General features: G+C 51.6%; 9 protein-coding genes across 9 annotated transcripts; 4 read left to right on the top strand and 5 right to left on the bottom strand.

Annotated features, from left to right (window-relative positions):
* The first annotated feature begins 44 nt into the window (after positions 1 to 44).
* On the top strand, positions 45 to 1,785 carry M438DRAFT_302220 (serine/threonine protein kinase, AGC family). Its single transcript, XM_029902124.1, has 3 exons — positions 45 to 210; positions 281 to 1,246; positions 1,303 to 1,785. Exons 1-3 carry the CDS (start codon positions 127 to 129, stop codon positions 1,438 to 1,440), a joined length of 1,188 nt encoding a protein of 395 aa, XP_029757631.1. The 5' UTR covers positions 45 to 126; the 3' UTR covers positions 1,441 to 1,785.
* On the bottom strand, positions 1,746 to 2,888 carry M438DRAFT_302222 (uncharacterized protein). Its single transcript, XM_029902125.1, has 2 exons — positions 2,359 to 2,888; positions 1,746 to 2,303 (listed from the first exon to the last, which is right to left on the bottom strand). Exons 1-2 carry the CDS (start codon positions 2,839 to 2,841, stop codon positions 2,076 to 2,078), a joined length of 711 nt encoding a protein of 236 aa, XP_029757632.1. The 5' UTR covers positions 2,842 to 2,888; the 3' UTR covers positions 1,746 to 2,075.
* Positions 2,889 to 3,027: 139 nt separating this feature from the next.
* Positions 3,028 to 4,679, top strand: M438DRAFT_302226 (putative glutamate 5-kinase). Its single transcript, XM_029902126.1, has 2 exons — positions 3,028 to 3,114; positions 3,167 to 4,679. The coding sequence occupies exons 1-2, from the start codon at positions 3,081 to 3,083 to the stop codon at positions 4,540 to 4,542; spliced, it is 1,410 nt and encodes a 469-aa protein (XP_029757633.1). The 5' UTR covers positions 3,028 to 3,080; the 3' UTR covers positions 4,543 to 4,679.
* Positions 4,680 to 4,742: 63 nt separating this feature from the next.
* On the top strand, positions 4,743 to 8,081 carry M438DRAFT_347961 (coatomer beta). Its single transcript, XM_029906025.1, has 6 exons — positions 4,743 to 5,023; positions 5,097 to 5,159; positions 5,216 to 5,237; positions 5,290 to 6,587; positions 6,640 to 6,803; positions 6,859 to 8,081. Exons 1-6 carry the CDS (start codon positions 5,006 to 5,008, stop codon positions 7,916 to 7,918), a joined length of 2,625 nt encoding a protein of 874 aa, XP_029757634.1. The 5' UTR covers positions 4,743 to 5,005; the 3' UTR covers positions 7,919 to 8,081.
* Positions 8,082 to 10,065: 1,984 nt separating this feature from the next.
* Positions 10,066 to 10,863, bottom strand: M438DRAFT_236903 (1-acylglycerol-3-phosphate O; the record flags this gene model as incomplete). Its single annotated transcript, XM_029899472.1, has 2 exons — positions 10,066 to 10,561; positions 10,625 to 10,863. Coding segments are annotated over 2 exons (735 nt in total), but the record flags the coding sequence as incomplete, so codon positions are not given.
* A 452-nt stretch (positions 10,864 to 11,315) lies between these two features.
* M438DRAFT_279523 (uncharacterized protein) lies at positions 11,316 to 12,508 on the bottom strand (the record flags this gene model as incomplete). The annotated part of the gene is made up of 2 exons (XM_029901088.1): positions 11,316 to 11,873; positions 12,062 to 12,508. 2 exons carry the CDS (start codon positions 12,506 to 12,508, stop codon positions 11,316 to 11,318), a joined length of 1,005 nt encoding a protein of 334 aa, XP_029757636.1.
* A 518-nt stretch (positions 12,509 to 13,026) lies between these two features.
* On the bottom strand, positions 13,027 to 17,951 carry M438DRAFT_324192 (uncharacterized protein). The gene is made up of 7 exons (XM_029903047.1): positions 17,851 to 17,951; positions 17,725 to 17,795; positions 17,240 to 17,673; positions 17,088 to 17,188; positions 16,391 to 17,036; positions 13,784 to 16,339; positions 13,027 to 13,732 (listed from the first exon to the last, which is right to left on the bottom strand). The coding sequence occupies exons 1-7, from the start codon at positions 17,916 to 17,918 to the stop codon at positions 13,160 to 13,162; spliced, it is 4,449 nt and encodes a 1,482-aa protein (XP_029757637.1). The 5' UTR covers positions 17,919 to 17,951; the 3' UTR covers positions 13,027 to 13,159.
* Positions 17,952 to 18,169: 218 nt separating this feature from the next.
* Positions 18,170 to 21,616, bottom strand: M438DRAFT_73819 (kinase-like protein). The gene is made up of 4 exons (XM_029910284.1): positions 21,337 to 21,616; positions 20,924 to 21,285; positions 18,655 to 20,874; positions 18,170 to 18,584 (listed from the first exon to the last, which is right to left on the bottom strand). The coding sequence occupies exons 1-4, from the start codon at positions 21,519 to 21,521 to the stop codon at positions 18,571 to 18,573; spliced, it is 2,781 nt and encodes a 926-aa protein (XP_029757638.1). The 5' UTR covers positions 21,522 to 21,616; the 3' UTR covers positions 18,170 to 18,570.
* Positions 21,617 to 22,201: 585 nt separating this feature from the next.
* M438DRAFT_357814 (uncharacterized protein) lies at positions 22,202 to 22,611 on the top strand (the record flags this gene model as incomplete). The annotated part of the gene is made up of 2 exons (XM_029907202.1): positions 22,202 to 22,326; positions 22,386 to 22,611. 2 exons carry the CDS (start codon positions 22,202 to 22,204, stop codon positions 22,609 to 22,611), a joined length of 351 nt encoding a protein of 116 aa, XP_029757639.1.
* Between the last annotated feature and the right edge of the window lie 229 nt (positions 22,612 to 22,840).

The following is a 22,840-nucleotide window of genomic DNA, read 5'->3' on the forward strand; positions in this document are numbered from 1 at the left end:
TTTTGTCAACAATAAACTCGATCCTTCTTCTGAAAAGCGTCCACCATCGATCCAACCATCCGACCACACGACTTACTTACTAACGATACAGCAACACTTTGAGTAACCACCAACTTGCCTGCGATCATGGACGTTCAGTCACTCGAGTCCCGCTTCGAGGGCATCTCGGTCAACGATGAGAACCACGACCAAAACTCTCACAAATCAAAGGTAGGCCGCAGACCATCACAACAACAGTAACACATGAACCATCAAGAGCTGTGACTTATACCAGACACAGGGCTCTATCTCCATCTCCAGCTTGGGTGCCGCAGCTGCTGCCAACCGATTGAAGCTCCCGCTGCAGAAGCTGCCCGCCAATGCCACCAAGAGTTCCCTGTATTCTGCCAACGGCGCCAACACAGCCGCTACCATCGCCAAAATCACTCTCCCTTCTCAAGCAGCGCAACGATCATCCGACACGGAGCCCCGCCGTTCTGACCCCCAGTCTATGCTGTCATCTATCCCTCAGCAACCTTCGACACCAAGACAATTCCACCTCGGCATGTTTGAGATTGGCAAGCCCCTCGGTAAGGGCAAGTTTGGAAGAGTATACCTGGCGCGAGAACGCTCTAGTGGCTTCGTCTGTGCGCTCAAGGTCCTACACAAGATCGAGCTCCAGCAAGGAAAGGTTGAGAAACAAGTCCGCAGAGAGATTGAGATTCAGTCAAACCTTGCTCATCCCAACATTCTCCGTCTCTTCGGTCACTTCCACGACAGCAAACGCATCTTCCTTATCCTCGAGTTCGCCGGCAAGGGTGAGCTGTACAAGCATCTGCGCCGCGAACAACGCTTCCCCGAATGGAAGGCCGCATCATACGTCGCTCAGATGTGCGCCGCTCTCAAATATTTGCATAAGAAGCATGTCATCCACCGCGACATCAAGCCCGAGAACATTCTGGTTGGCATTCACGGCGAAATCAAGATTAGTGACTTTGGCTGGTCGGTCCACGCTCCCAACAACAGGAGAAACACCATGTGCGGAACTCTTGACTACCTGCCCCCAGAGATGTTGAAGCCTGGCAAGGATGAGAACTGGTACAACGAGAAGGTCGACTTGTGGAGTTTGGGTGTCTTGACATACGAGTTCCTAGTCGGAGAAGCGCCCTTCGAGGATACTCCTTCAATGACCCAAAAACGCATTGCTCGCGGCGAAATGACCATTCCTCCCTTTGTCAGCGCCGAAGCAAAGGACCTGATCAAGAAGGTATGCTCAAAGCTTACAACGTAGTTCTCAGGATCATGTGCTAACGATACTCGCAGTTGCTTGTTCTAGACCCCGAAAAGAGAATTCCTCTGCATGAAGTAGAGCAACATCCTTGGATCATCAAACACTGCGTCAAGGGCGAGAGAGCGTATAACAGAACCTCTGCCAGCAGTAAACAGCGCCCAAGCGAATGAAGAGTGGATCGGAAGGCATTAATCATGATCAAAGGCGTTCAAGGTAGGTTGCATTTTCTCAAGGATATCATGGGATACAGTTTGTTATTGGCGTTCAGGAGGATGTCCGCGAGGCGAAACGCATGGATGGGTTGGAGTTTCGTGTTGAGCATAGCCACAGGCACATTGATGGACGAAGAGTCCAAATTTCTGTATAGGAGTTACAGATCTCATAGCAAGATGAGACATTTTCATTCCAACATCCCCATTCAGCAGTGGTATCCGTGACTGAACGGCAGTATGTGAGAATCGAATTACTAGCCACTCATGTACCTGCGAGAAGTCGCACAACAGTAGATCCACACGCCTTGTGACTCCAGATTTACACAGCTTCACCACGCATTATTCGACCGATCTGCGAAGAATGCTGGTCATGAGGGGTTCAAGTGGATTGAAGCGGTAAAAGTACAAAAGTATATGAGGAAGCATGATGAGCTGTGTTCATGCGGTTGTTTTGATACATTTGGAATTGCTGGAGATTGAGAACGCCGATGCTATGCAAGTGGTATAGAGGAGAGAGAAGATAATGAGGCAAGACAAGGAGAAATGTGGCAGTCAGACAAGAAGGGATTACTACAAAGCATGTTGTTTTTTCTTTACTTGTAGATTTCGTCAAAGGGTCTGGTGTCGTTGAAACAGCTATCCCAGACTTCGTCGACGACTCTGGCAGCGTGGGCCTGGTCTTTGCAGCTGGGCCTGTTGGCGACTGAGAGAGTGGCTCTCCTTCGTACGCATTCTTGCAGTTGTTGTGTGATGTTCCACTGGCCACGGGTGAAGAACTCGCGACCGAAGCGGCATTCTCCTGATAGTGTTGAAGCACGGATCTAGAGTTGTCGTTAGCCAGGGACTCGAGTATGGTGATGTGGCAGCTCAATATACCTCCATACAAGCAGCATGTCTGAGGTCCAAAGGATCCAACTTGAACCTCAAGTGGTCGTATGCGTGGACCATCTCGTGTGCCATTGTATCCTCCATGTGACCTCTGTTTCTGAACTTGTTTGCGCACAACAAGATGCCAAATTCTGGATCGAAGCCTCCGCTCTGTTGTGTAGTGCAGCGCTTAACACGCATGTTGGACTCGTTCAAGTCATGACCGAGCAGGTTGATGTTGTGTCGCATGAAGCGTACTATGGGCGAGTATTCCAGCAACCATTTCCTGTCCTTCTCTGCACGTTGGATATCGCGCTCCTCGTTGATCTCATCTTTGATGTCGAAGTAGGCTTCTCTTTCCTGGGGTGTTGCGCCTCCGGTGAGAATGGAGAAGAAGGTGGACCATGTGTAGAAGTCCTTGTCCGGAGTCTGCGTGGCTGGCGACTTGGCCGTCGTCGTCTCCGGTAATGAGTTCGTGTTGCTTTGCGACATGTTTTTTGATGTGTGATTGGATAGATATCGTGATGTCCAGATGTTCTCAGACTTTCACTTGTCAGTCGTCGCGGAGCGGAGGCCTTCAAATGGACATGCAATGCGATTGGCCGACGCGGCGGTGACCGAAGCCGCCCCGCCTTTGTCCGCCCTTGAAATGATCCATGACTCCTCACTTTTGTGTATACCAGAAATGTGATCAAGACTCGCGGTTGCTTCTGCACTGAACAACCGGCACCATGAAGAAACACCTTACTATCGTCATCAAACTTGGTAATCCACTCACCAGTTGCGCCTACATTGCAATGCTAATCATGACGCGCAGGCACCTCGTCAATTGTTGACGAAAAGAGCCACGAACCCCTCCTCTCCATCCTTTCCACCATCGTCGAAACAGCCTGCAAACTTCAGAAAGATGGACATCGCGTAGTCATTGTGTCTTCCGGCGCCATTGGCGTCGCTCTAGGTTACATGCAGATGGAACGCAGACCAAAGCATCTTCCTCAGGTCCAAGCATTGGCTGCCATCGGACAGTGCAAGCTCATGAGTCTGTGGGATCAATTGTTCATGCACAGGAGGCAGCCAATTGCCCAGATTCTGCTCACGAGAAACGACATCGCCGATCGCACACAGTACCTGAACGCTCAGAACACTTTTATCGAATTGATCCACATGGGCGTCATCCCTATCGTCAACGAGAACGACACCCTGTCAGTTGCTGAGATCAAGTTTGGTGACAATGACACGCTCTCAGCCATCACTGCTGCTATGGTTCAGGCCGATTATCTGTTCCTCATGACCGACGTCGACTGCCTGTACGACAGCAACCCTCGCACAAATCCCAATGCCAAAGCCATTGAGGTCGTTGAAGATATCGGAGACCTAGTCGCCGATGTCTCGAGTGCCGGTTCATCAGTTGGCACTGGCGGTATGGCTACCAAGATTACCGCCGCCCGATTAGCAACCTCCGCAGGTGTGACCACTATCATTACCCGCTCGGACAAGCCTGGAAACATCGCCAACATCGTCACATATGCCGAATCAAAGAAGGCAGAAGAACTTGCAGCTAAGCGCTCATCACGACAAGGTTCAACAGATGGTTCAGACTCACTGAGCAACTCAACGAGCAACCTGACTCTAGAAGATAGCTCGCTTGTGAAGAAGGCAGTCGTCAATGAAGCCTCGAGCACTAACGGTGCCGTGGAACCCAAACTTGATGAGCCGTCACGACCTCCGCTACACACACGCTTCATCCCAGACCTCCATCCTATTCGAGACCGCTACTTCTGGCTGCTGTACGGTCTCGCACCACATGGAACAGTCTACATCGACAAGGGCGCACACAGAGCTCTAGCCGACAAGGCTGGTCTGCTGCCAGCAGGCGTAGTGGAGGTCGAGGGTAACTTCGCACAGCAGGAAGCGGTGCGGATAGTGGTGGTGCAGCGCAAGTCAAGAGGGTCATTCGAGTTTGAGAAGGAGGATCCTGCACCGTTCGAGGTCGGTAGAGCACTGGTCAACTACTCGGCAGCGGAAATTAAGAGAATCCGCGGCGTCAAGAGCACAGAGATTCATGGTGTTTTGGGCTATGCCGATAGTGAGTACATTGCGTTGAGAGAGAACATCGCATTCGGCAATAGACAGAGCAGACCGACTACCCCGAGTCGCATGTCGATGAGCCATGAGGCCGAACAGAGACATTAGATATCCCTCGATGATTAAAAAGCGAGGCCAGTCGTGCCTTCCTCCATGACGGAGAATAATATCAGGAGCTTGAGGACGAGAAATTAGCTTTAGCGGCATAAGGTAGTTGCAAAACAAGAACAGTTGTCTTCAGTCCTCTCGTTGTCTTGTACATGTGTTTTGATGTTTAAAGTGAGGTGCACTCGAGGAGAGAACAGTTGAGTTTCCAGAGTGGAGACATTCTCGAGAAGTCGACGGCCACCAGAAAGCAGGGGTTGGTGGCCCGTGCGACATACGTGGAGTTAGGGAGTGGACAAGTTTACAGCTACAGGAGGAGCTAGCAACTGCATCAAGATTGAATTGTATCTCGCCCATAATTTATCACGCCATCTCACGACCGCCCAGGACGCTGCGAGAAAAGAGCGAGGATCAGTGCGGTACAGACAAGACACGACCCCTTGCATAACCTGGACCAGTAGCCAGAATGCGCCTGGATGTCAAGGTACGCCCACCTCCACCACTCGACACGCAATACTGCTATCATGGACACGGCTCACACGCATCTTGACATACAGAGACAGCTCTTTGCCCGCTCCGAGCGAGTGAAGGGCATTGACTTCCATCCTACCGAGCCATGGGTAAGTTCAGGAGTTCCTAGTCCTCGACACCGAGACAGCAGACTAACCGTGTGTAGATTCTCACTACCCTTTACAGCGGTATGCTCAATCACCTCGGACCATCGCCCACGAAATCTAACATCGATTGCAGGCCATGTATACATCTGGTCATACGAGACACAAGCCATCGTCAAGACATTCGAACTCACCGACGTGCCCGTACGAGCTGGTCGCTTCATCGCACGCAAGAACTGGATCGTCTGCGGTTCCGATGACTTCCAACTACGCGTCTACAACTACAACACCTCCGAGAAGATCACATCCTTCGAGGCACACCCCGACTACATCCGAGCAATCGTCGTCCACCCCACACAACCCTTCGTCCTGACAGCCTCAGATGACATGACAATCAAGCTTTGGGATTGGGAGCGTGGATGGAAGTGCGTCCAGGTCTTCGAGGGCCACAGCCACTACGTTATGGGTCTGGCCATCAACCCCAAGGACACCAACACCTTCGCCTCGGCATGTCTGGACCGCACCGTCAAGATTTGGAGTCTGGGCTCTAGCACCGCCAACTACACTCTCGATGCACACGACACTAAGGGCGTCAACCACGTTGATTACTACCCTCAATCCGACAAGCCTTACTTGCTCACTACCTCGGACGACCGCACTGTCAAGATTTGGGATTACACAACCAAGGCTCTGATCGCAACCCTCGAGGGTCACACCAGCAATGTCTCGTTCGCATGCTACCACCCCGAGTTGCCCGTTATTATTTCCGGTTCCGAGGATGGCACCGTCAAGATCTGGCACGCAAACACATACCGTCTTGAACAATCGCTCAACTATGGTCTGGAACGTGCCTGGTGTGTTAGCTACCAGCGCGGCCGTCAGGGCATCGCCATGGGTTTCGACGACGGTGCTGTTGTTGTCAAGATGGGTCGTGAAGAGCCTGCCGTATCTATGGACAACTCTGGAAAGATCATCTGGGCCCGCCACAACGACATTCTTACCGCTGTCATCAAGGGTGGAGACAAGTCTCTCACTGATGGCTCCCCTCTCACTCTTCCCTCCAAGGATCTTGGTTCTACCGAAATTTACCCTCAAACTCTCATCCACTCTCCCAATGGCCGTTTCGTTGCTGTTTGCGGTGATGGCGAATACATCATCTACACTGCTCTTGCATTGAGAAACCAGGCCTTCGGCTCGGCTCTTGACTTCGCTTGGGGATCAAAGGAGAACGACAAGGATTACGCTATTCGCGAGTCTTCAATGTCTGTCAAGACTTTCCGCAATTTCAAGGAGAAGGCAGTTCTCGATATTGGTTTCCAGGCAGAGGGTCTCAGTGGTGGTGTTCTGCTCGGTGTCAAGGGTCAGGGTGGTATTGGCTTCTTCGACTGGGAGTCAGGCCAGCTTGTCCGCAGAATTGAAGTCGACCCCAAGAACGTGAGTTTTGATCTACCGGTATATGCCGATCTATCGCTGATGGCCTCTCTAGGTTTACTGGTCAGAAAGCGGCGAGCTTGTTACCCTTGCTTGCGAGGATACTTTCTACGTCCTTCGCTTCTCTCGCGAGGAGTACCAGACTGCTCTCCAGAATGGTGAGGTTGACGAGGATGGCGTTGAGGCCGCTTTCGAGGTCGTCACCGATGTCAATGAGAGGTGAGTCCATCATGTATGCTTCTTCAAGTTGAGACAAAAACTGATTGAGAAACAGCGTCCGCACTGGTCAGTGGGTTGGCGACTGCTTCGTCTACACCAACAGCACTAACCGCCTGAACTACCTTGTTGGTGACCAAACCTACACCATCTCACACTTCGACTCTCCCCACTACGTCCTTGGTTATATTCCCCGCGATGGCCGTGTCTACGTTGCCGACAAGGACGTTCAGATTGTCTCATTCGCTCTCTCACTATCAGTCATCGAGTACCAAACGCTCGTGCTGCGTGGCGATCTCGATTCCGCTAACGAGATGCTCGCTGATATTCCCGAGGATCAAAAATCAAAGATTGCTCGCTTCCTTGAGGGCCAAGGTTACAAGGAGCAAGCCTTGGAAGTCGCCACTGACTCTGAGCACCGCTTCGAGCTTGCACTTAGCCTGAACCAACTCGAGATTGCCCTCGAGCTTGCTCGCGAGGCTGATGTCGAGCATAAGTGGAAGACCGTCGGTGACGCCGCCCTCACAGCCTGGAACATGCGTCTTGCAGAGGAATGTTTCACACACGCCAAGGACATGGGCAGTCTGCTTTTGCTCTACACTTCAAGCTGCAATGAAGCCGGTCTGAGGAAGCTCGCCCAACAGGCCGACGACGCTGGTGCTCGTAATGTAGCATTCAGCTGTTTGTGGCAAGTTGGTGATCTCAACGCATGTATCGACCTCTTGATCCGCACCGACCGTACCCCCGAAGCCGTCCTTTTCGCCCAAACCTACCTACCCAGCCGGGCGGCCGAGATCACCAAGCAGTGGAAGCAAGGACTCGAGGCAAATGGCAAGGCAAAGGTCGCCAGACTATTGGGCGTACCGCCCACCGACGGTGAGGGCGACGCAGACCTCTTCCCCGAATGGGACTCATATCTTCAACTCGAAAAAGATGGTGGCAACAAGAGCAACGATCTGATCGACGTTGGCGATGACGCCGAGGCCGAGGTCGAGGAGCAAGAAGATGAAGTCGCAGAAGATGGCGAGGATGTTGAGGAGGCAGAGGAAAAGGCAACACCTGTTGCCGCAGACGAGGCTGACGAGCCCGCATCACCGCAGACGGATACAGAGGTTTAGATGGTTCTGTAACGAGAGGGGGGCTCAAACTCATTGAATGGCAGACGGCGCAAGTATTGGGAATAAGAAATGAAAGGTTATGTTTTTTGTTCTTCTATTAATCCTCCTGAAAGACGTCTTTGATTTGGCCTTCTTATTCGCGTGAGCTAGAGATGAAATGACAAGCATCACAGACTTCTTGATACACAGGATGAACATTCTGCTCGCATTTTCCTTCTTCCTCTTTGTGGGCGACTGCAAACAGAATAGGAAGGAACGAACGTGTCCAGCCTGAACTAGGAAGCAACAACCTAGTCCACAAGACAGGAAGGAACGATCCTTACGCATCCAAATTGGGAAAGAACAGATTCTCCAAAACTAAGAGGAAGGAACGACCCAGCCCCGAATCAAAACAGGAAAGAGTGAACCTCGAATCGAGATAGGAAGGAACGACCCATGTCGAATCGAAACGGGAAGGAGCTACTCTCGAACCGAATTAGGAAAAGAACTACACACTTGGTTCTGAGCAAGGAAGGAACGACCGACATCATAGATTGTAGCAAGGAGTGACCTATGCTTGCCCCAATAAGGAAGGAAGCATTCTTGGAAACGTATCAATAAGGCACACGATCACAGTTATGAGAAAAAGACTATCTTGCTCTTTTGATCATATGCTATTGTTTTGTCCATATTAGGCTCTCTTTACTACTAGCCGATGCAAGAGTACATATCTTGTCAAAATGCACGATACTTTTTGATCAAAAGCACGTCGTCGACAGAGAGAGGAATACTTGACGATTTTCTCCCTGTGGTCCTATATCTGCTTTTGAAAGCTATGGTGCATTTTGGCAGTTATAACGTGATAGAGATTAGTACACGAGAAGCAAGGAAAGAACGATTACTAATGATTTAGAATAGGAAGGAACAATTCATAAACATTAAATGGAGGAAGGAGCAATCTACATTTTGAAAAATGAGGAAGGAGCAATCTACATCTTCGAATGAGGAAGGCACGATTACGATGACAAATTAGGAAAGAGTAATTATCCGCAAGACACAGCAACCAATTGTATAGCAGAAAGAAGAACAAGAAGATCAATGGAGCCATGCTTTTTCTTTTCTGCTGTAATGGGCATGTCGAAGTTGCTAGAGGTATAACCCTGTTTGTATCATCTCTGCATTTGAAAAATGCATCAACGACGACAATACAATTATACATAAGGCTATAAAGGGTATTTTGCGATAGCCCTGCTAATGTATAGTAACTTACAAGATGTTCAGTGTACTTTTAGTCACATTTTTGGCGTATTTTGACCTTGTATATCAATTGCCGAAGTGAAACCACAACAAAGCATCAATGCCACGCATGATGGCTGCAGAGTCTCTTTTTAACAATCAGGGAAACATCGCTAGACATTTATTCCCAGATAAAACCAAGGGAGTTGAATTATGTGTCCAGATCGGTGCGATTCGATATACATAAATCGAGGATATCAGAATTCGGAATTCGGAACGATTTTTGAGGCCGTGATTGTGGCTTTGAGTTTGGGGATTCCAGAGAAGGAGCGATGGAGCATGTGATTGCCAATGACGTTCTGCTTCTCATCATTTTGTTTGCATTGCTAGATGAACTTGTTGCCTAAGGAAAGAGCGACGGCCGAGTTGCAACTGCCTCCGATAAATGGTCAAAAGTCGAGGGTTGTAGTATAGGAAGTCGCGATCGAGGTAAGCGCACTCGTTTGCCCAAGAAAGCGGACAATCGTGTAAGTGCTACGTGTAGTTCTGCTATATAGGAGTATGTACTGGCCTGTAAAGGTATATGCCATTTTGATGTTTAAAGAGCAACCGAGAGACATGATGAGTCTTAACACCGAGGACGTCTCGATATTTCTTTTCTCGCTTCTTTGTCGTGATTGTCTGACATGAAGCATATAATTCGAGTTGTGTCCTTCTCGCATCAACCTCGAGTGTCCAGTGCTGGCCAGTCCACGGGCCGGGTCTGTACGCAGATGGTAGCAGACAGTCAACGTGCTGGAGTCCTTCTGTCCGTCGTTGTGTTATTGGGAATGATACCAGTTGTATCAACCAGTAATGTTCATATCAACACCGGTGCTCTTAGCATCGGCGCTACGAGCGGCAGCCCCAGTATCGGCGACCCCCTTCTTCTCAGCAACCTGTGTGATCCTGACCAACTCCTCAGCCATGTCTTTGTTCACTCTTTCGACCAGGGCATCCACATCGTCCTTTGTCAAGCCCTTGGTCTCCACAGGCTTCAAAATCGACACAGGGATACTGCCAGAGTTGAAGATCTTCCTCTTGACATCCAGAATGTTGCTGTAGTTTGCGACGACCACAGGAACGATGGGGACCTGAGCTTGGACGGCAAGGTGGAAAGCGCCCTTCTTGAATGGGAGGAGGGTGGGCGTGTTTGCGTAGGAGCGAGTGCCCTCGGGGAAGATGAAGACGGATTGTTGCTCAGAGTGCATGGTCTCTGCGGCTTGGGAGAAGGCGGCGAGTGCGGCAGAGCGAGAGGTGCGGTTGATGAAGACGGTCTTGGAGAGGGCCATGAATTGACCGAGGAAGGGGACCCATTTCAGACTGCTCTTTGCAGTGACCGAGGTGTAGGGTGGGAAGACGCAGCCAAGCATGAGGACATCGAGTTCACTGTCAGATGCTCATCAGCGACACATGTAAGATACAAGGGAGTAGTCAGGGAAAGAGACGCACGTCTGGTGGTTACCGATGAGGATACCCGGGCGGACTTTCAGACCACCGTACTTGTCGGTGACCTTGAACTCGACACCAGTGAGAGTCCACATGGTCCACTTGAAGGCGCGCGCCGTGGTCCACTGGCTCAGACCGCCATAGCCGACGAGGCGCAAGACAATAGAAGCGGCGACACCATAGCAGGCGCAGAAGATGAGGGCGCTGAAGGAAGCAATGGAGCGGGCTGCAAAGGACAGGACGGGCATGTGCGTCACGGATGCCAGCAGGTGCAGTGTTGGTATCGATACCAGAATTGACGTTAGCGCCGCCCCAAAGTAGCCGATGAGGCTCATGGTTTTGTGGTATTCGAGAAATTCGTAGGAAGGAGGGGCCCGGTACGGGGATTTGATTCAGCGGTGAAGCAAGTCGAGAAGGTGGGCGTGAAAGTTAAAGCTGCCATGGGACTTGATGGCTTGATGTGCTTCATTTTACCTTTGGTCTCAAAATCGTGCTAAATCCGCTCGAAATGCCTGCTGAGCACTTGCTTGCACATGCGATTCTCGGATTTTGTCATATGACGGGGTGTGCATCTTGTGTCATGGCAGAAAAGTACAATGCACAAGGTGGGTTGGACGAGGGGCACGAGGACAAGCCGCTCTCAAATCTGTCTATGTATATATTACAATACTCGTACAACTTCGACGAATCAAGCCTACTCGACGCTTGTGGGAAGCTTGATTTCGCCTCTCTCACGGTCGTGGTGAGGGTTTCCATATCTCCACCCGACACCACGTCTGCCGCGCCCGTCCTTGCCTGCCTCTTCGACGTTGATGCTCTCGAAGCGGAAGTTCCAGCGCTGGTTGCTTACAACCTTGACGTTTCTGGCCTCCCACTCTTTTTGCTTACGCTCCTTCTCCAGCTTTGCGGCGAGCTTCTTCTCTGCTCGCTCGCGGATGCGCGCTGTACGCTCCTCACGTGGAACGTTGTTGATTGCGTCCTTTTCGATGTCGATCAATTCGGACAGAGGTATCCGCTCATCTGCAGAGAGAAGCGTGGGCGAGAAGACCTTTGCTGCGTCGGCACGCGTGAATTGGCGAGACTCGGATGTCGGGTAGAAGATCTGCTGGCGTGTGTAGGGGTGGACAGGAAGATCGTTGATCGACTCGTGTGAGAAGTTCTTCTTGGGATCTTCGAGAAGCTTGCGGTTGAAGTGTGTTTGCGGTACCATCTGCATGACTGCCTCTGCGTATGGTGTAGCGAGCTTCTTGCCCTAGTTGTGTCTTGTCAGCATCTGTTCCGATCCGCAAGTCGGCGAAACAAGAGGGTTTAGAGGCAGTTGATCAGAGTAATAGGCGTTGTATCCATGTGGGTGTCATAAAGACTAATCGAATATTTTGTATGTCTCATCATAGAAGATGCAAGGGGCAGTGGGGAAATGGGAAGAGCAGCACGACATACCTCTGAGACCCAGTTCTTCTCAATTGCCTTCAGTCGGACAACAGCAGCCACTCTGCGCATGTCGACACCGTACAGAGCACTGACAGTCGACAGATCGACCTTCTCGTCGACAATCTTCTTGTATAGCTCTTCGCGCAATTCCTCGCTCAGAATAGACTGACTGCGGAAGTCGTTGTTTAACGGATATGGTCGAAGATCTGATGCTCGCTCTTTCGGCATCTTGTGCCTATCCTCCTTCTCCTTTGCCTCCTTCTCCTCGATGCGCTTGGCCTTCTCCTCATCACTGAGCTTCGACTCGTCGATCTTATCTTCCTCTTCATTCTCCTGCTCTGCACCGTATCTCAGACGGAGCAAGTTTCCACTTCTGTCGTATGCACCCAGGTAATTGGTCGAGCCCTGGAGAGGTTCACGGAACACGCGACCAGGTCCGTTCAACCAAGAGAACATGTTGCGACGCAGGCGCGTGTCGTTCTTGCATGTTGCGTGGAATTGTTGGCCGGTCGATTGAGAGAAGTCGCGCTGACCTGCGACTGATTGGCGTGTGTTGCTACCTGTCCTTGAGGTGCGAAGGCATTGTTGCGATCCAGGCACTTGGCCCGCCCGAGGTCCAACACGGGGCGGCATTGTGAATGTATTGCGAGGTCTGGGAGAGGAAAGCTGCGTATCCCAAGACAATCGTGAGGCGGCACTCGACGCTGCTATGCCGTGATGTTCGGAGGTTCCGCGAAAATAATTTCCCCACCCTTTCGGAACTTGCCACCGTCCACTTCAACTTGACCTCCCTTGATGCTCACACCATGTCTCAAGTCAAGAAGGCAGCAAAAACATTCGAAACCTCGATCAGGTCTTTGAAGGAAAACACAGAAAGCGTATACATTTACATTACTGCATAAAGGAAAAGAAACCGTGTGATGGTCCACCATCTTTGGCGACTAAAGGTGGACGTCTGCCAAATGCTCCTGCTCCACGCCAGACTCCTTCCATCTTCCGCCAAATATCTCTGAACCAAACGAGCCTGTTCAGTGGCCTTTTCGCAACGCTAAAATCGAGATATGAATATGAAAGTCATCGTCCCTAGAAGATCAGATGATAAAACGCCTAATCTTCCATCTCCTCATCTTCATCGGCGGGCCCTGAAGACACTGCCACGCCGCCCTCTCTGACAAGCGCGCTGAATCCAGAGTTTTTGCCCTCGACATCTTCCTTGCTGAGTCCCTTCATAGCTGCGTTGTTGATGACGAATGTGTCCTGGCTACGGTCACTTCGGTAGCGGGCCGTCAAATCGGCGTCCTCAACGCCTTCCTTGCCACCACTTCGGATGCCTGCTGGTTGGTACACGTACTCATCTGTGTTCTTGATAAAGTACATGCGGTATAGCTCGACAGCGACGCGGAACTCAAGACCTTCGGAAGAGACGGCAGAATCGCAGAGACGACGGTACTCGTCCGAACGCTCATCGCTGTAAATACTGCCGGGGTCAATGTTGAGCTGGCGCAGATTTCTGTGCATTACCGGACGGCGTCTTGTCGCGGGCACATCGGGTGTAGGTGCAAGTTTGAGAAGATTGGTAACGTAGACACGCCAAAGATCCTCCTGAAGCATCGACGTTGTGTCGAGGGTAGGATCGTCCTTTCGGTAAACCCGGATTTGTACTTCGGACGTTGCTTGGTCCTGCATGTCTATTAGTAAGTGTTCATGTGTGTCTTCCAGCGCGTGACTTACATAAGCAATGCCGTAGATGTCAGTGTCCTTGGTGAACTTCTCGGTCTGCTTTCTGTAATTCATTTCATCCTGGAACGAGGTCTCATCCTTTTGTCTGTCCTTGCGGAACAGCTGAAGAATGTCCCAGCTCTTATCCTTGGTGCTCTCACTGCCGAGCATGGAGATAGCAAAGCGTACTAAAGCACCAAGAAGCTTGTCAAAGGAATACAGTTGCCATCCGCACTGCAGGTAGTATCTACGCAGTGTCTCTTCGATATGTGCCATGTCCATGTCTCCCTTGATCAGGTCTTCGAACATGCCAAGGATTTGGCGGTAGAAGTTGGACCCTTCACTGACATCAGTGAAGAAATCAGTGGGAAGCTTGTCGATGATGCCGAGCTCAGTCGCTGGCTTGGGTGCCATTGCGCGATTGACTGTAGTATGAGCGTCGGTTTCGGCTTGCTTGATGTTATTCAAGCGCTCGTACAAGAGTACGAACACACGGATGAAGCAATAGATGTTGGCATTACCGTAAAGATTGAATCTCGTGCGTGTGTACATCTGGTTGAGATATAGCTCCTTATCCTTGTGGACGTTGCCCGCCATAGGGTGGGAGGCCCAGGTGTCCAAGGCGATGTCTGACTTGAGATCATCAACCATGTTAACGCCATCGCTCATGTCTTCGTCCACGTTGGATGCGTTGTCAGGAGTCGAGGCGCGACTCAGGGGAGTGTTACTTCCATCGTCCTTACGGTTCTTACGTCCACGCTCAAGCACACCACGCAAGAGGTCGCCCTTCTTGGTTGTCGGCTTACGAGGCTTTGCGTTGATAGGGTCGTCGAAAGCAGAGATCGAGTCTTCACCGACGTCCATGTGAGGAGTATCGCCAAACTTGGCTCTGATCTGGTTACCAAACCACTCATAGTCCAAACCAAAGAAGAGAGGGATGAACTCTCTGATGAAGGATGTCAAGCGTGGGTATTCGGTGGAATGCATCTGTTCAGCGTATAGAAGAACAAGGTGAGATGCATCGATAATGACACTCGTGTCCTCGAGCATGTAGGCCATCTGAGGCTTACGCGGATTTTGACCGGCCAGGCGCTGTCTCTTTTGCTCTTCATACCTAGTTTGAACCTCGGCGAGAAGAGTCTTTGTTTGGAACTGACGCTTGTCGGCTTGTTTGGCGTTTACAGCCTGATGATCCAAACTCTTCCAGAACATCTTCTGTGTTTGATCACGCCAAACCTTTTCCCATTCGCGCTGTGCCTGCTTCCACTCTTCAAGCTTCTGCTTCAGCCTGTTCAGTAGCACAGGAATGACCTTGTAAGGCTGTGCGTGGAGTGATTGTACTACCATGTGACCCTTTTCGCGTCCATAGAGCTTCATGATGATGCGCTTGTGAATCGTCTCGCTCTGTCCACCAAGGCCAGGAGGGATCTCGAGAGCCTCCTTCTCCCGGTTGTTCATGCGGAGGATTTGCTGAGCGATGGGTTCAAGCAGCTGGATGGTGCGTGAACAGGCCTCAATGTTGAAGTCATAATCGTGGCGTTCTTCCTCAATCTTGTGAAGTCCTTCTTCGTGGATGTTTTTTCTGTGAGCGATAAAGCCAGAGTCCTCGGATGCCCACGTAGGGTGCGAGGCCCAGTCATCGTTAAGCACTTCGTTGCAGAGTTCGTCGCGTCCGCGGCATGGCTTCAGTCGCTCTCTTTTGGGGAGCAGACGGTAGCTTGGTCCAAGTCCTCTGCAGTTGCTCAGGGAGATTCTGCATGGTGGGGCTCTGGGCTTGTTCTCAATGAGGATGTCGTCGTTGACGTAACCCACCCACATCTGGAACCACTGGAAGAGATCGGGGTTGCTGCCGATGAAACCACGAGCCTTGTGAACCAAAGTGACACGATCGATCAAATCTTGAGAGAAAAGATTGCACAGCTTCAGGAACTCGTTCATGGCAGCTTTGTTGCCAATGGCTTTCTTTGCACGGTCAAAGAAACTCATCTCGTCGGCTGTAGCAAGCGAACTTGAAGTTGGCGGCAGAGGCTCGGGCAGGGCAGGAACCAGGGTCGGGGAAGTCGGTGGAACGTCTGAAGGCAGGGCCTGTCTTCCAGTATGAGTCTGCTTTGCGCGTTTGTTGACGCTAGCCATTTGACCGTACGCCGGAGCCTTGGCCAGACCGTTTGTCTCAGGACCAGTATTAGTCACGGTTCCTTGTCTGTCGCCGCGCTTTCTTTTGTTGTCTTTGTTAACAGTTGGCGTAGGCGCAAAGTTTCCGACAGGAGGCAAGCGATGCTCGGCTCTGGGAGTTTGATGGGGCTGCGGTGCCTGGTAGAAGGGATCTCCGCGCACGTTACTAAGCATGACGGACTCCTCTTGTTGCTGGGCTCTTGCAGCAGCTGCAGCCTTTGCATGAGCGGCGGACTCGGGGAGGAACTGCTTAAAGTCCTCAAGGAGGTCTGGAGCTGAGTTGAAAAGTCTGGTCACTTGGGCGTAAACATCCTGGATGGGTTTTGACTCGCGCTGATAAGTTTGCAAAATTTCCAAGAACTGCTTGTAAATATCGGGCTGCTGCTGGAAGCGGTTCTGATCAAATGTGAGTAAGAGATACGACTCAAAAAGACGCGCGGTACGAACCTTGATCTTGTTGACATAACTGATGGCATGGTTGAACTCGACCTGCGGTCTGACCTTCTCGTGGCCCATGGGCTGTCCGTCGGGGCCGATAACCAACTCCCCCTGAGCGAGGGCAGCAGCACCCCCACTTGGAGACATCATTCCAGCTCTAGCCAGGTTGTCGCCAGCTGCGGCTGAGACGGCATTCTGTAGCTGTGATACGCGCTGTTCCTGTTGGAGGCTCAAAGCTTGCTGTTCACGAGCTTGAGCCTCAGCGATAGCGGCGGCTTGCTGAGGGTTCATCTGAGAAGTGAAAGGAGCTGTACCGACCGGACGACCGCTGGGACTGTGAGCAATGTGAGAGTGACTAGGTGCTTGAGGAGTCCAGTTTCCGTTGGCTTGTCTGTTCACGGCAGCGAACAGAGGGCCTTCAGGGTTGCTTCCATCTTGGGGAGGAGCAGCGGTGCGAGGAGAAATAGGTCGGGGTGCCGGCATGGCCTGAACGGTAGTTCCCATGGGTGTCGTTACTCGAATGGCGTTCGGGTCGTCGCCAGTGCCGCATTCGATTCTGTAGCCGGGAGGCAAAAAGGTGTTGAAGCCTTGAATCAGTTCGGGGTTACCGGCGAAGAGAGTCGAGACACGTTCGATAACACCGGGTGTATCAATACTGTATCTAGTCAGCACCTCAGAAGAGTCGGATGTGGAGACCGACACATACGCCCCACTCTTGAAGTCCTTCATGATGTCGAGGAATCTATTGTACACATCCGGATGGTCGACGAATTGGACTTTGACTTGATCCAGGTAGCTCAGCGCATCCTGGCGATAATCAGCAGGCTGGACAGCAGAGGGAAGAAGTTGAAGACGCACGTTCAGAATGGGCTGCTGGCCTTGGCCAACATTAGCAGGCTGAGCACTGCCAGGTTGCATGGGAACAAGCATAGCCTGCGATTGAGTAGCGGGCTGGACGGGGCCACCGCTGAAAACAGCGTTCGGCATTTGACCGTGGCCGCCGGGGGTGTTAGCTAATAGACCATTGGGGCCATGGACGGTGCGAGGCGCGACAGCGACAGGCTGGTGTAGGTGGATGGGCCCTCCCTGAGCCTGATGAGGCGGAAGTTGATCCATGTGTTGTCTTTCGCGCTGCTGATCGCGGCGCACGGCGTCCTGCTCTTCTTTGATGTGAATATTGTCCCGATGATCGGGCATGTCGCGACCCAGAGGGAAGGCGGCTTGTGCTTGATGGCGGGGCGACGGAGGATTCAGGATATTGTGTGAAGCCTGTTGGAAAGGGGCAAAGGAGCCTGTGTCGGTTGTAAGCATATGAATAGTCGGTGACTCGGGACTGGCTGTACCTGGTGGAGGGGGTAGACCGCCGGTGCGTGGAGAAGGAGCTGCACCTGGATGAGCAGGCGGGGGGTTTCCGCTGTAGGAATGGCATCAGCATTTGACAGGCTTCAATTTCGCATGTGCCGACTCACGCGAAAGTGCGATGGAGCGGAGTATGGTCTTCTCTGGGCGGCCAGCCGTCTCTATGCGCTGGATTCATCTGATGATGGCGTATGCGCGCGCCGACTGGGCTACGTGCTCAGTGGACCGTATGCTGAGGTCTTGTTCGTTGAGGGGTCGTTCTCGCGAGGCTCGTCAAGTCTTCGAGGGCTGGCTATTCATAGCGCTCGAGGCAGATAGTGGGTGCTAAAACAAGGTGCGTAGAAAACAGACCCTCCGTTCCATCATACTCTACATCTTGTGGTGCGTGCGTCCCCAGCTTTCGGTGTGCGCTAAGGTCCGACATTTTCTGCTAATCTCCGTGATAACTCCATCACTATCGACAAGAACAATTGACTTTCAGATGTCGCTGCAAAGAAAAGCGTGTTTTACAAGACCACCATCTATCTTACAAGCCGTTCGGGTATCTTCGCTGTAGAGAATCTTTGTCTAATATCATGCGTTTTTCCTCGTCCATCACATTACCCCCTCTCCTTCGCTGCCAAATCCTTTGACATGCCTTTCATATTCTTCTCCTTCTTCTCTTCCACCGCGAAAGATGTCTCTATCGCGACGCTGAAACAGCTCCGCAGCCAGACTGAGTCCACCTTCCAGATCGGCAAACAATCGATCCATCTCTTGGAAGACAAGTTCCGAGTCAGCACCATCGATCATTACTTCTGCGTCAGGTGCTGACAATCGTGGGAACTCGTTTAGCAGACGACTGCTGCGTACATATGTCATGTAAGCTGCTTCGTCTCTCGATGAGTCGTAGCCTGTGCCTGTGCTGGTCGTACCTCCTGTGTCTGCGCGTGCTCGGTTGCGGGGCATAGTGAGATCGCCGTACGTGCTTTCATCCGTGTCTACATTGAAAGCATCAATGCGTGGTGAGGGCTTCAGTCCTGCAAGCGGGAAATCCGCATCATCGATTCCTGGTACGCGTATACCAGGATCGGCCATTGGCGTCTCGATATCGGTATCATCCAAGGAGTCTGCTGCCGCGAAACGAGCCCAGCTGTTGCGTGATGCAATCGCAGAAGTATGCAGTCCATCAAGAAGCTGCTGCCTAGTGTGTGCCTCCATTCTGCGGTTGTAGTCTCGCGGCCAGCTTCCACTTGGGACATCCGAAGATGCTGTGGATGAGTAGGAATATCCTCGGTCCCGGGAGTGGCGCAGTAGTGATACATTGCTTGGGCCTCGGGAGTGTAGTACGTTATTCGATGCCAGAAGCTGGGGTTCGGAACGCGACTGACGATGCGATGAGCGCTTAACTTCATCGCCACTGGGTGGTTCGACCTCATCCAGAAAGAATGGGTTACGTGACGTTTCGGTAGATCCTGCCGCACTGATGACGGGGGACGATGCTGTTATACTTGGTTGTGACTGATGAGAGATGGCACTCTCTAGATCGAACTTAGGTTCGAAAGTCATTCCTAGATCAAGGTCGATGATTGGTTTCGATTCGCGCACACTTGCTATGTCGAAATCATCTTTCACTGCCGAGCCAACAGGGGGATGTAGAAAGTCGTTGAATTGCCCAATTGGTTCCGTGGCTGTACGTGTCAGGTGAGGTCTGAAGCCGGGTGCAATGTCTGTCTCGTCTTTCATCGGAGGGAAAGAGAAGTCCGGCTCAGCGTCTGGTTCACCTGACATGGCTGGTTCTGCTGTTGCGAATGTCCAATCTGCTGTTCGACGGTCTGGCTCCGCGGTCAGAGGCTCCGCTACCTCTGCAAATGTCCAGTCTTGGGTCCTTCGATCGGCAGCTGGCCCAGCTGTGACGAACGACCAGTCTGCTGTCTTGCGATCAGCTGCTGGCTGGGCAGTAGCGAACGACCAATCTTTGGTTTTGCGGTCAGCTGCAGGTGGCTGTGCCATGGCAAAAGTCCAGTCTTGCGTGCGACGGCTGGGGTTGTCCGCTGGCATATTTTGCAGAGGAAACTGCCAATCCTTAGTTGCTCGTCGTGCATCTTGATCTTGTCCGTCGTAGAAGTCATTCTGATCATCGTCATCGTCGGCCATCAGTGTTGACATGCGGTTCGGCCTCGCTGCCTTAAGCGTAGGTACGTCGCTAAAATCAAAGTTGAAAGTCGGTTGAACGTCTAATCCCGCAGCGCCCATGTCCAAGTCGATCAGGGTCTCTCTGTTGGCCGCTCGATCGCTGGACAGGTTGCGGAGCGGAAGATCTGACATTGGTAGTTCTTCATCCTCCATGAGTGTGTTGTAGTCGTAAGGGTCCGCATTTGTATTGAAAAGTCGACCCATTGAGCGCTCTCCTCGCTTGGCCCTAGCCTCTTCTTGAGCCTCGTGGAATGGGTTTCTGGGGTGAGGTTTCGTGACGTTGTTGAGAGCAGGCACCACCTCTTCGATGCCATTATTGGTGGCTGCAAAATCGGTTTCTGCAATGCCAAGTTGGCTGTATCGCTTGACGAAATCATTCTCAAAGTCTGCAGAGGTAGAGAAGTTCCAGTCGTCGTAGTCATCGCGTTGTTCAGAAGGTTGAGGGGCCGCAGCGCCCATCGGGTTGAATAATGAGGCTCTCTGACCACCTCTTCTTTCCCATTGGAAGTATCGATCGATCATCTGTCTGACTGTCTCAGTAGGATGCTGATCTGATGTGCCTGAGATGTATGGGTGCTCCAGGATGGCGTTCATGGTGGGTCGATTCTGAGGCTTTTCCTCAAGACAGAACGCGATGAAGTCTCTTAGGCCTTGCGAGTAGTCGCCCTCTTGTAACCGCGGTGCAGCTTTCAGCACCGTCCTCAACATGGAGGGATGGAACTTGTGGTTTGGAGGCATTCCTGTGGCCATTTCGTAGACGGTGCAGCCATAAGCCCAACAATCGACCTCAGTGCCATAGCCTTGTTGGACCGCCATATCCATAGAGTGCATCTCTGGAGGCATCCAGAACGGCGTTCCGATGATAGTGGATCGTTTCGAAGCCTCTGTTTCGATGATAGCTGCCACGCCGAAATCGCAGAGTTGGACCTGGCCATCCTCTGAAATGAGGACGTTGCCGCCTGAAAGATGTTAGTATACCACAAAGACAAGATGGCCGACAACACATACACTTGACGTCTCTGTGGATGACACCAGCATCGTGTACATATTTGAGCGCCACTGCAAGTTCTCGCGCAATCGGAATAATGTAGTCTTCCTCAAGGCCAGGACCAGGAGTGGCTTTCATGAGAGTATGAACGCTACCACCGGGACAGTAATCGCTGACGATCCAAAGTTGAGAATGTAGATCAAAGGCCTCTTGAATGTAATTGATGTTCTTGGCCTGGCTGTCTCTTAGGAGTTTTAGCGTCTTCACTTCCTTTCTGAAATCCTCAATGGCTTCATCCTTTTGGTCGAGATCGAGTTTGTAGTCCAGATCGTCAACATCGATGATTTTCACGGCCACCAGATCCTGTGTAGCATTGTTTTTACTGATATATGTTAGCCAATCCCACAGACCTTTGACACAGCACGAGACTAACCATTTGTAAACTCTTCCGAAAGAACCCTTTCCGATGAGTTCAATGAACTCATAGTCGGGAACAGCGGTATTTGTTCTGGCGGCGCGGTCCACGACCACCTGGTACATATCCTTGGCATCTTGGATCTGTTTGTGTTTGGTACCAGCGCCGACCGCGGAAAATGGATCCAGATGATTCGAGTTCATATCCAGACGTTTCTAGGTCCAGCCCCTGAGATCGCTGGGTTGTTTCGGTAGAGGGCCAGACAGTGCGCTATTGCCCGAGAAAGTGCTAGATGTGCACTTCTGGCCCAACTTCAATCTCCCACGATCTTACCGTCCAGAGATCGTCCTTTTTGGCGGTATTCTCCTGTTCCAGTTTGTTTTTGATAATATTTCAGGTCGATGCGGATGCGCCAGAATACATATTCCGCCTCCCACGTGGTACTCCTTTCTGTGCCAAGTAGGACAGATCGCTGGTTATTCTTGCGTATAGACGATGGTCTGGTCTTCCGGCTCCAGTGTGGTATCTGATAATGTTTTGGCCTTCGAATGGGGTTGAACACGCGCTGAATGTGATTGAAGATGAGCCCTGTCGAAAGAGTGGACGATCCATCGGCGAGCGGCCTCCAGAGCCGAGACGCTAGCGTGGCATGAATGGCACTAAGATAAGATGTGCTTATCAGATCTTATGACGTATACCCCGTCAGCCACTTGCGGAGCAAAACACGAACCTTGGTCTGACGATTCTAGAATCTATCCCAGCCGTCTCTACATATATATCCCTGGGCCGTCGTGTAAAACCTGGTTTGTCGTCTTCTTAGCTTCAAGACATTCCCCAACTATCACCTCCACACACTCTAAACAAAATCACACATCACAACAAAATGGGTGACAACTGGCTTAGCAAGCAAGTCCAAGGTTATGTCGCAGGCGCCGGCAAGGTGGCTGGCAACATTGTCTATGGCGTAGGCAGCGGTGTCAACAATGTTGGTAGTGGAATTGGCAACAGGTAAGAACCCAACAATGTCTGTTGAACCATGTCACGGGCTTATATTGACATGTCTGCAGCATCACCAACACCACTCGATACTGGGGCCAGGGCGTTGCTGGCTATGGCAACAACATCAAGGATGCCGCTCGTGCTGGAGGGCCTCGCGTCCCTACTGGTGGAAACCCTCTCGGCTTGAGCGGCGTCGGATCCAGCAAGACTTTGATGCCTGGCGGAAAACTGCCTCCCGGTAGCGGACAACGCAATGCTGGCAAGGGCACCGCAAACAATCCTCTGGGCTTGTAGAAGAAAACCATCACACTACATCTTCCTTCCCTATGCTCAAAGGCTGTCACGTTCGCTCTTCCCGCTCGAGCAGACATGAGGTTCTTGGACTGTAGAGATGCACGATACCTTTAAGAACGAGGTGGTCGTCTCCGGAGACAGCTGCGACGCACTCTCACTGGAAGGCCACCTGATCGAGAATAATCGCGCTTTTTTACGCCTATCCGCGTGACAGACTTCGGTATAGAGG

This window comes from Aureobasidium pullulans (genome assembly GCF_000721785.1).
Source record: "Aureobasidium pullulans EXF-150 unplaced genomic scaffold scaffold_18, whole genome shotgun sequence".
Lineage (NCBI taxonomy): Eukaryota > Fungi > Ascomycota > Dothideomycetes > Dothideales > Saccotheciaceae > Aureobasidium > Aureobasidium pullulans.

Excerpts from the sequence above, each read along its gene's own strand:
- M438DRAFT_302220 (XM_029902124.1), top strand. The coding sequence starts at position 127 with ATGGACGTTCAGTCACTCGAGTCCCGCTTCGAGGGCATCTCGGTCAAC. Across the intron at positions 211-280 it reads AAAACTCTCACAAATCAAAG|GGCTCTATCTCCATCTCCAG; the intron begins GTAGGCCGCAGA and ends TACCAGACACAG. Across the intron at positions 1,247-1,302 it reads CAAAGGACCTGATCAAGAAG|TTGCTTGTTCTAGACCCCGA; the intron begins GTATGCTCAAAG and ends CGATACTCGCAG.
- M438DRAFT_302222 (XM_029902125.1), bottom strand. The coding sequence starts at position 2,841 with ATGTCGCAAAGCAACACGAACTCATTACCGGAGACGACGACGGCCAAG. Across the intron at positions 2,304-2,358 it reads GACATGCTGCTTGTATGGAG|ATCCGTGCTTCAACACTATC; the intron begins GTATATTGAGCT and ends CGACAACTCTAG.
- M438DRAFT_302226 (XM_029902126.1), top strand. The coding sequence starts at position 3,081 with ATGAAGAAACACCTTACTATCGTCATCAAACTTG. Across the intron at positions 3,115-3,166 it reads TACTATCGTCATCAAACTTG|GCACCTCGTCAATTGTTGAC; the intron begins GTAATCCACTCA and ends CATGACGCGCAG.
- M438DRAFT_347961 (XM_029906025.1), top strand. Across the intron at positions 5,238-5,289 it reads TCTCACTACCCTTTACAGCG|GCCATGTATACATCTGGTCA; the intron begins GTATGCTCAATC and ends CATCGATTGCAG. Across the intron at positions 6,588-6,639 it reads TTGAAGTCGACCCCAAGAAC|GTTTACTGGTCAGAAAGCGG; the intron begins GTGAGTTTTGAT and ends TGGCCTCTCTAG.
- M438DRAFT_324192 (XM_029903047.1), bottom strand. The coding sequence starts at position 17,918 with ATGAATCCAGCGCATAGAGACGGCTGGCCGCCCAGAGAAGACCATACT. Across the intron at positions 17,674-17,724 it reads CGGTCTACCCCCTCCACCAG|GCTCCTTTGCCCCTTTCCAA; the intron begins GTACAGCCAGTC and ends CAACCGACACAG. Across the intron at positions 13,733-13,783 it reads ACATCTACGGCATTGCTTAT|GACCAAGCAACGTCCGAAGT; the intron begins GTAAGTCACGCG and ends ATAGACATGCAG.
- M438DRAFT_73819 (XM_029910284.1), bottom strand. The coding sequence starts at position 21,521 with ATGAACTCGAATCATCTGGATCCATTTTCCGCGGTCGGCGCTGGTACC. Across the intron at positions 21,286-21,336 it reads TTCGGAAGAGTTTACAAATG|TAAAAACAATGCTACACAGG; the intron begins GTTAGTCTCGTG and ends AACATATATCAG. Across the intron at positions 20,875-20,923 it reads CATCCACAGAGACGTCAAGT|GCGGCAACGTCCTCATTTCA; the intron begins GTATGTGTTGTC and ends AACATCTTTCAG.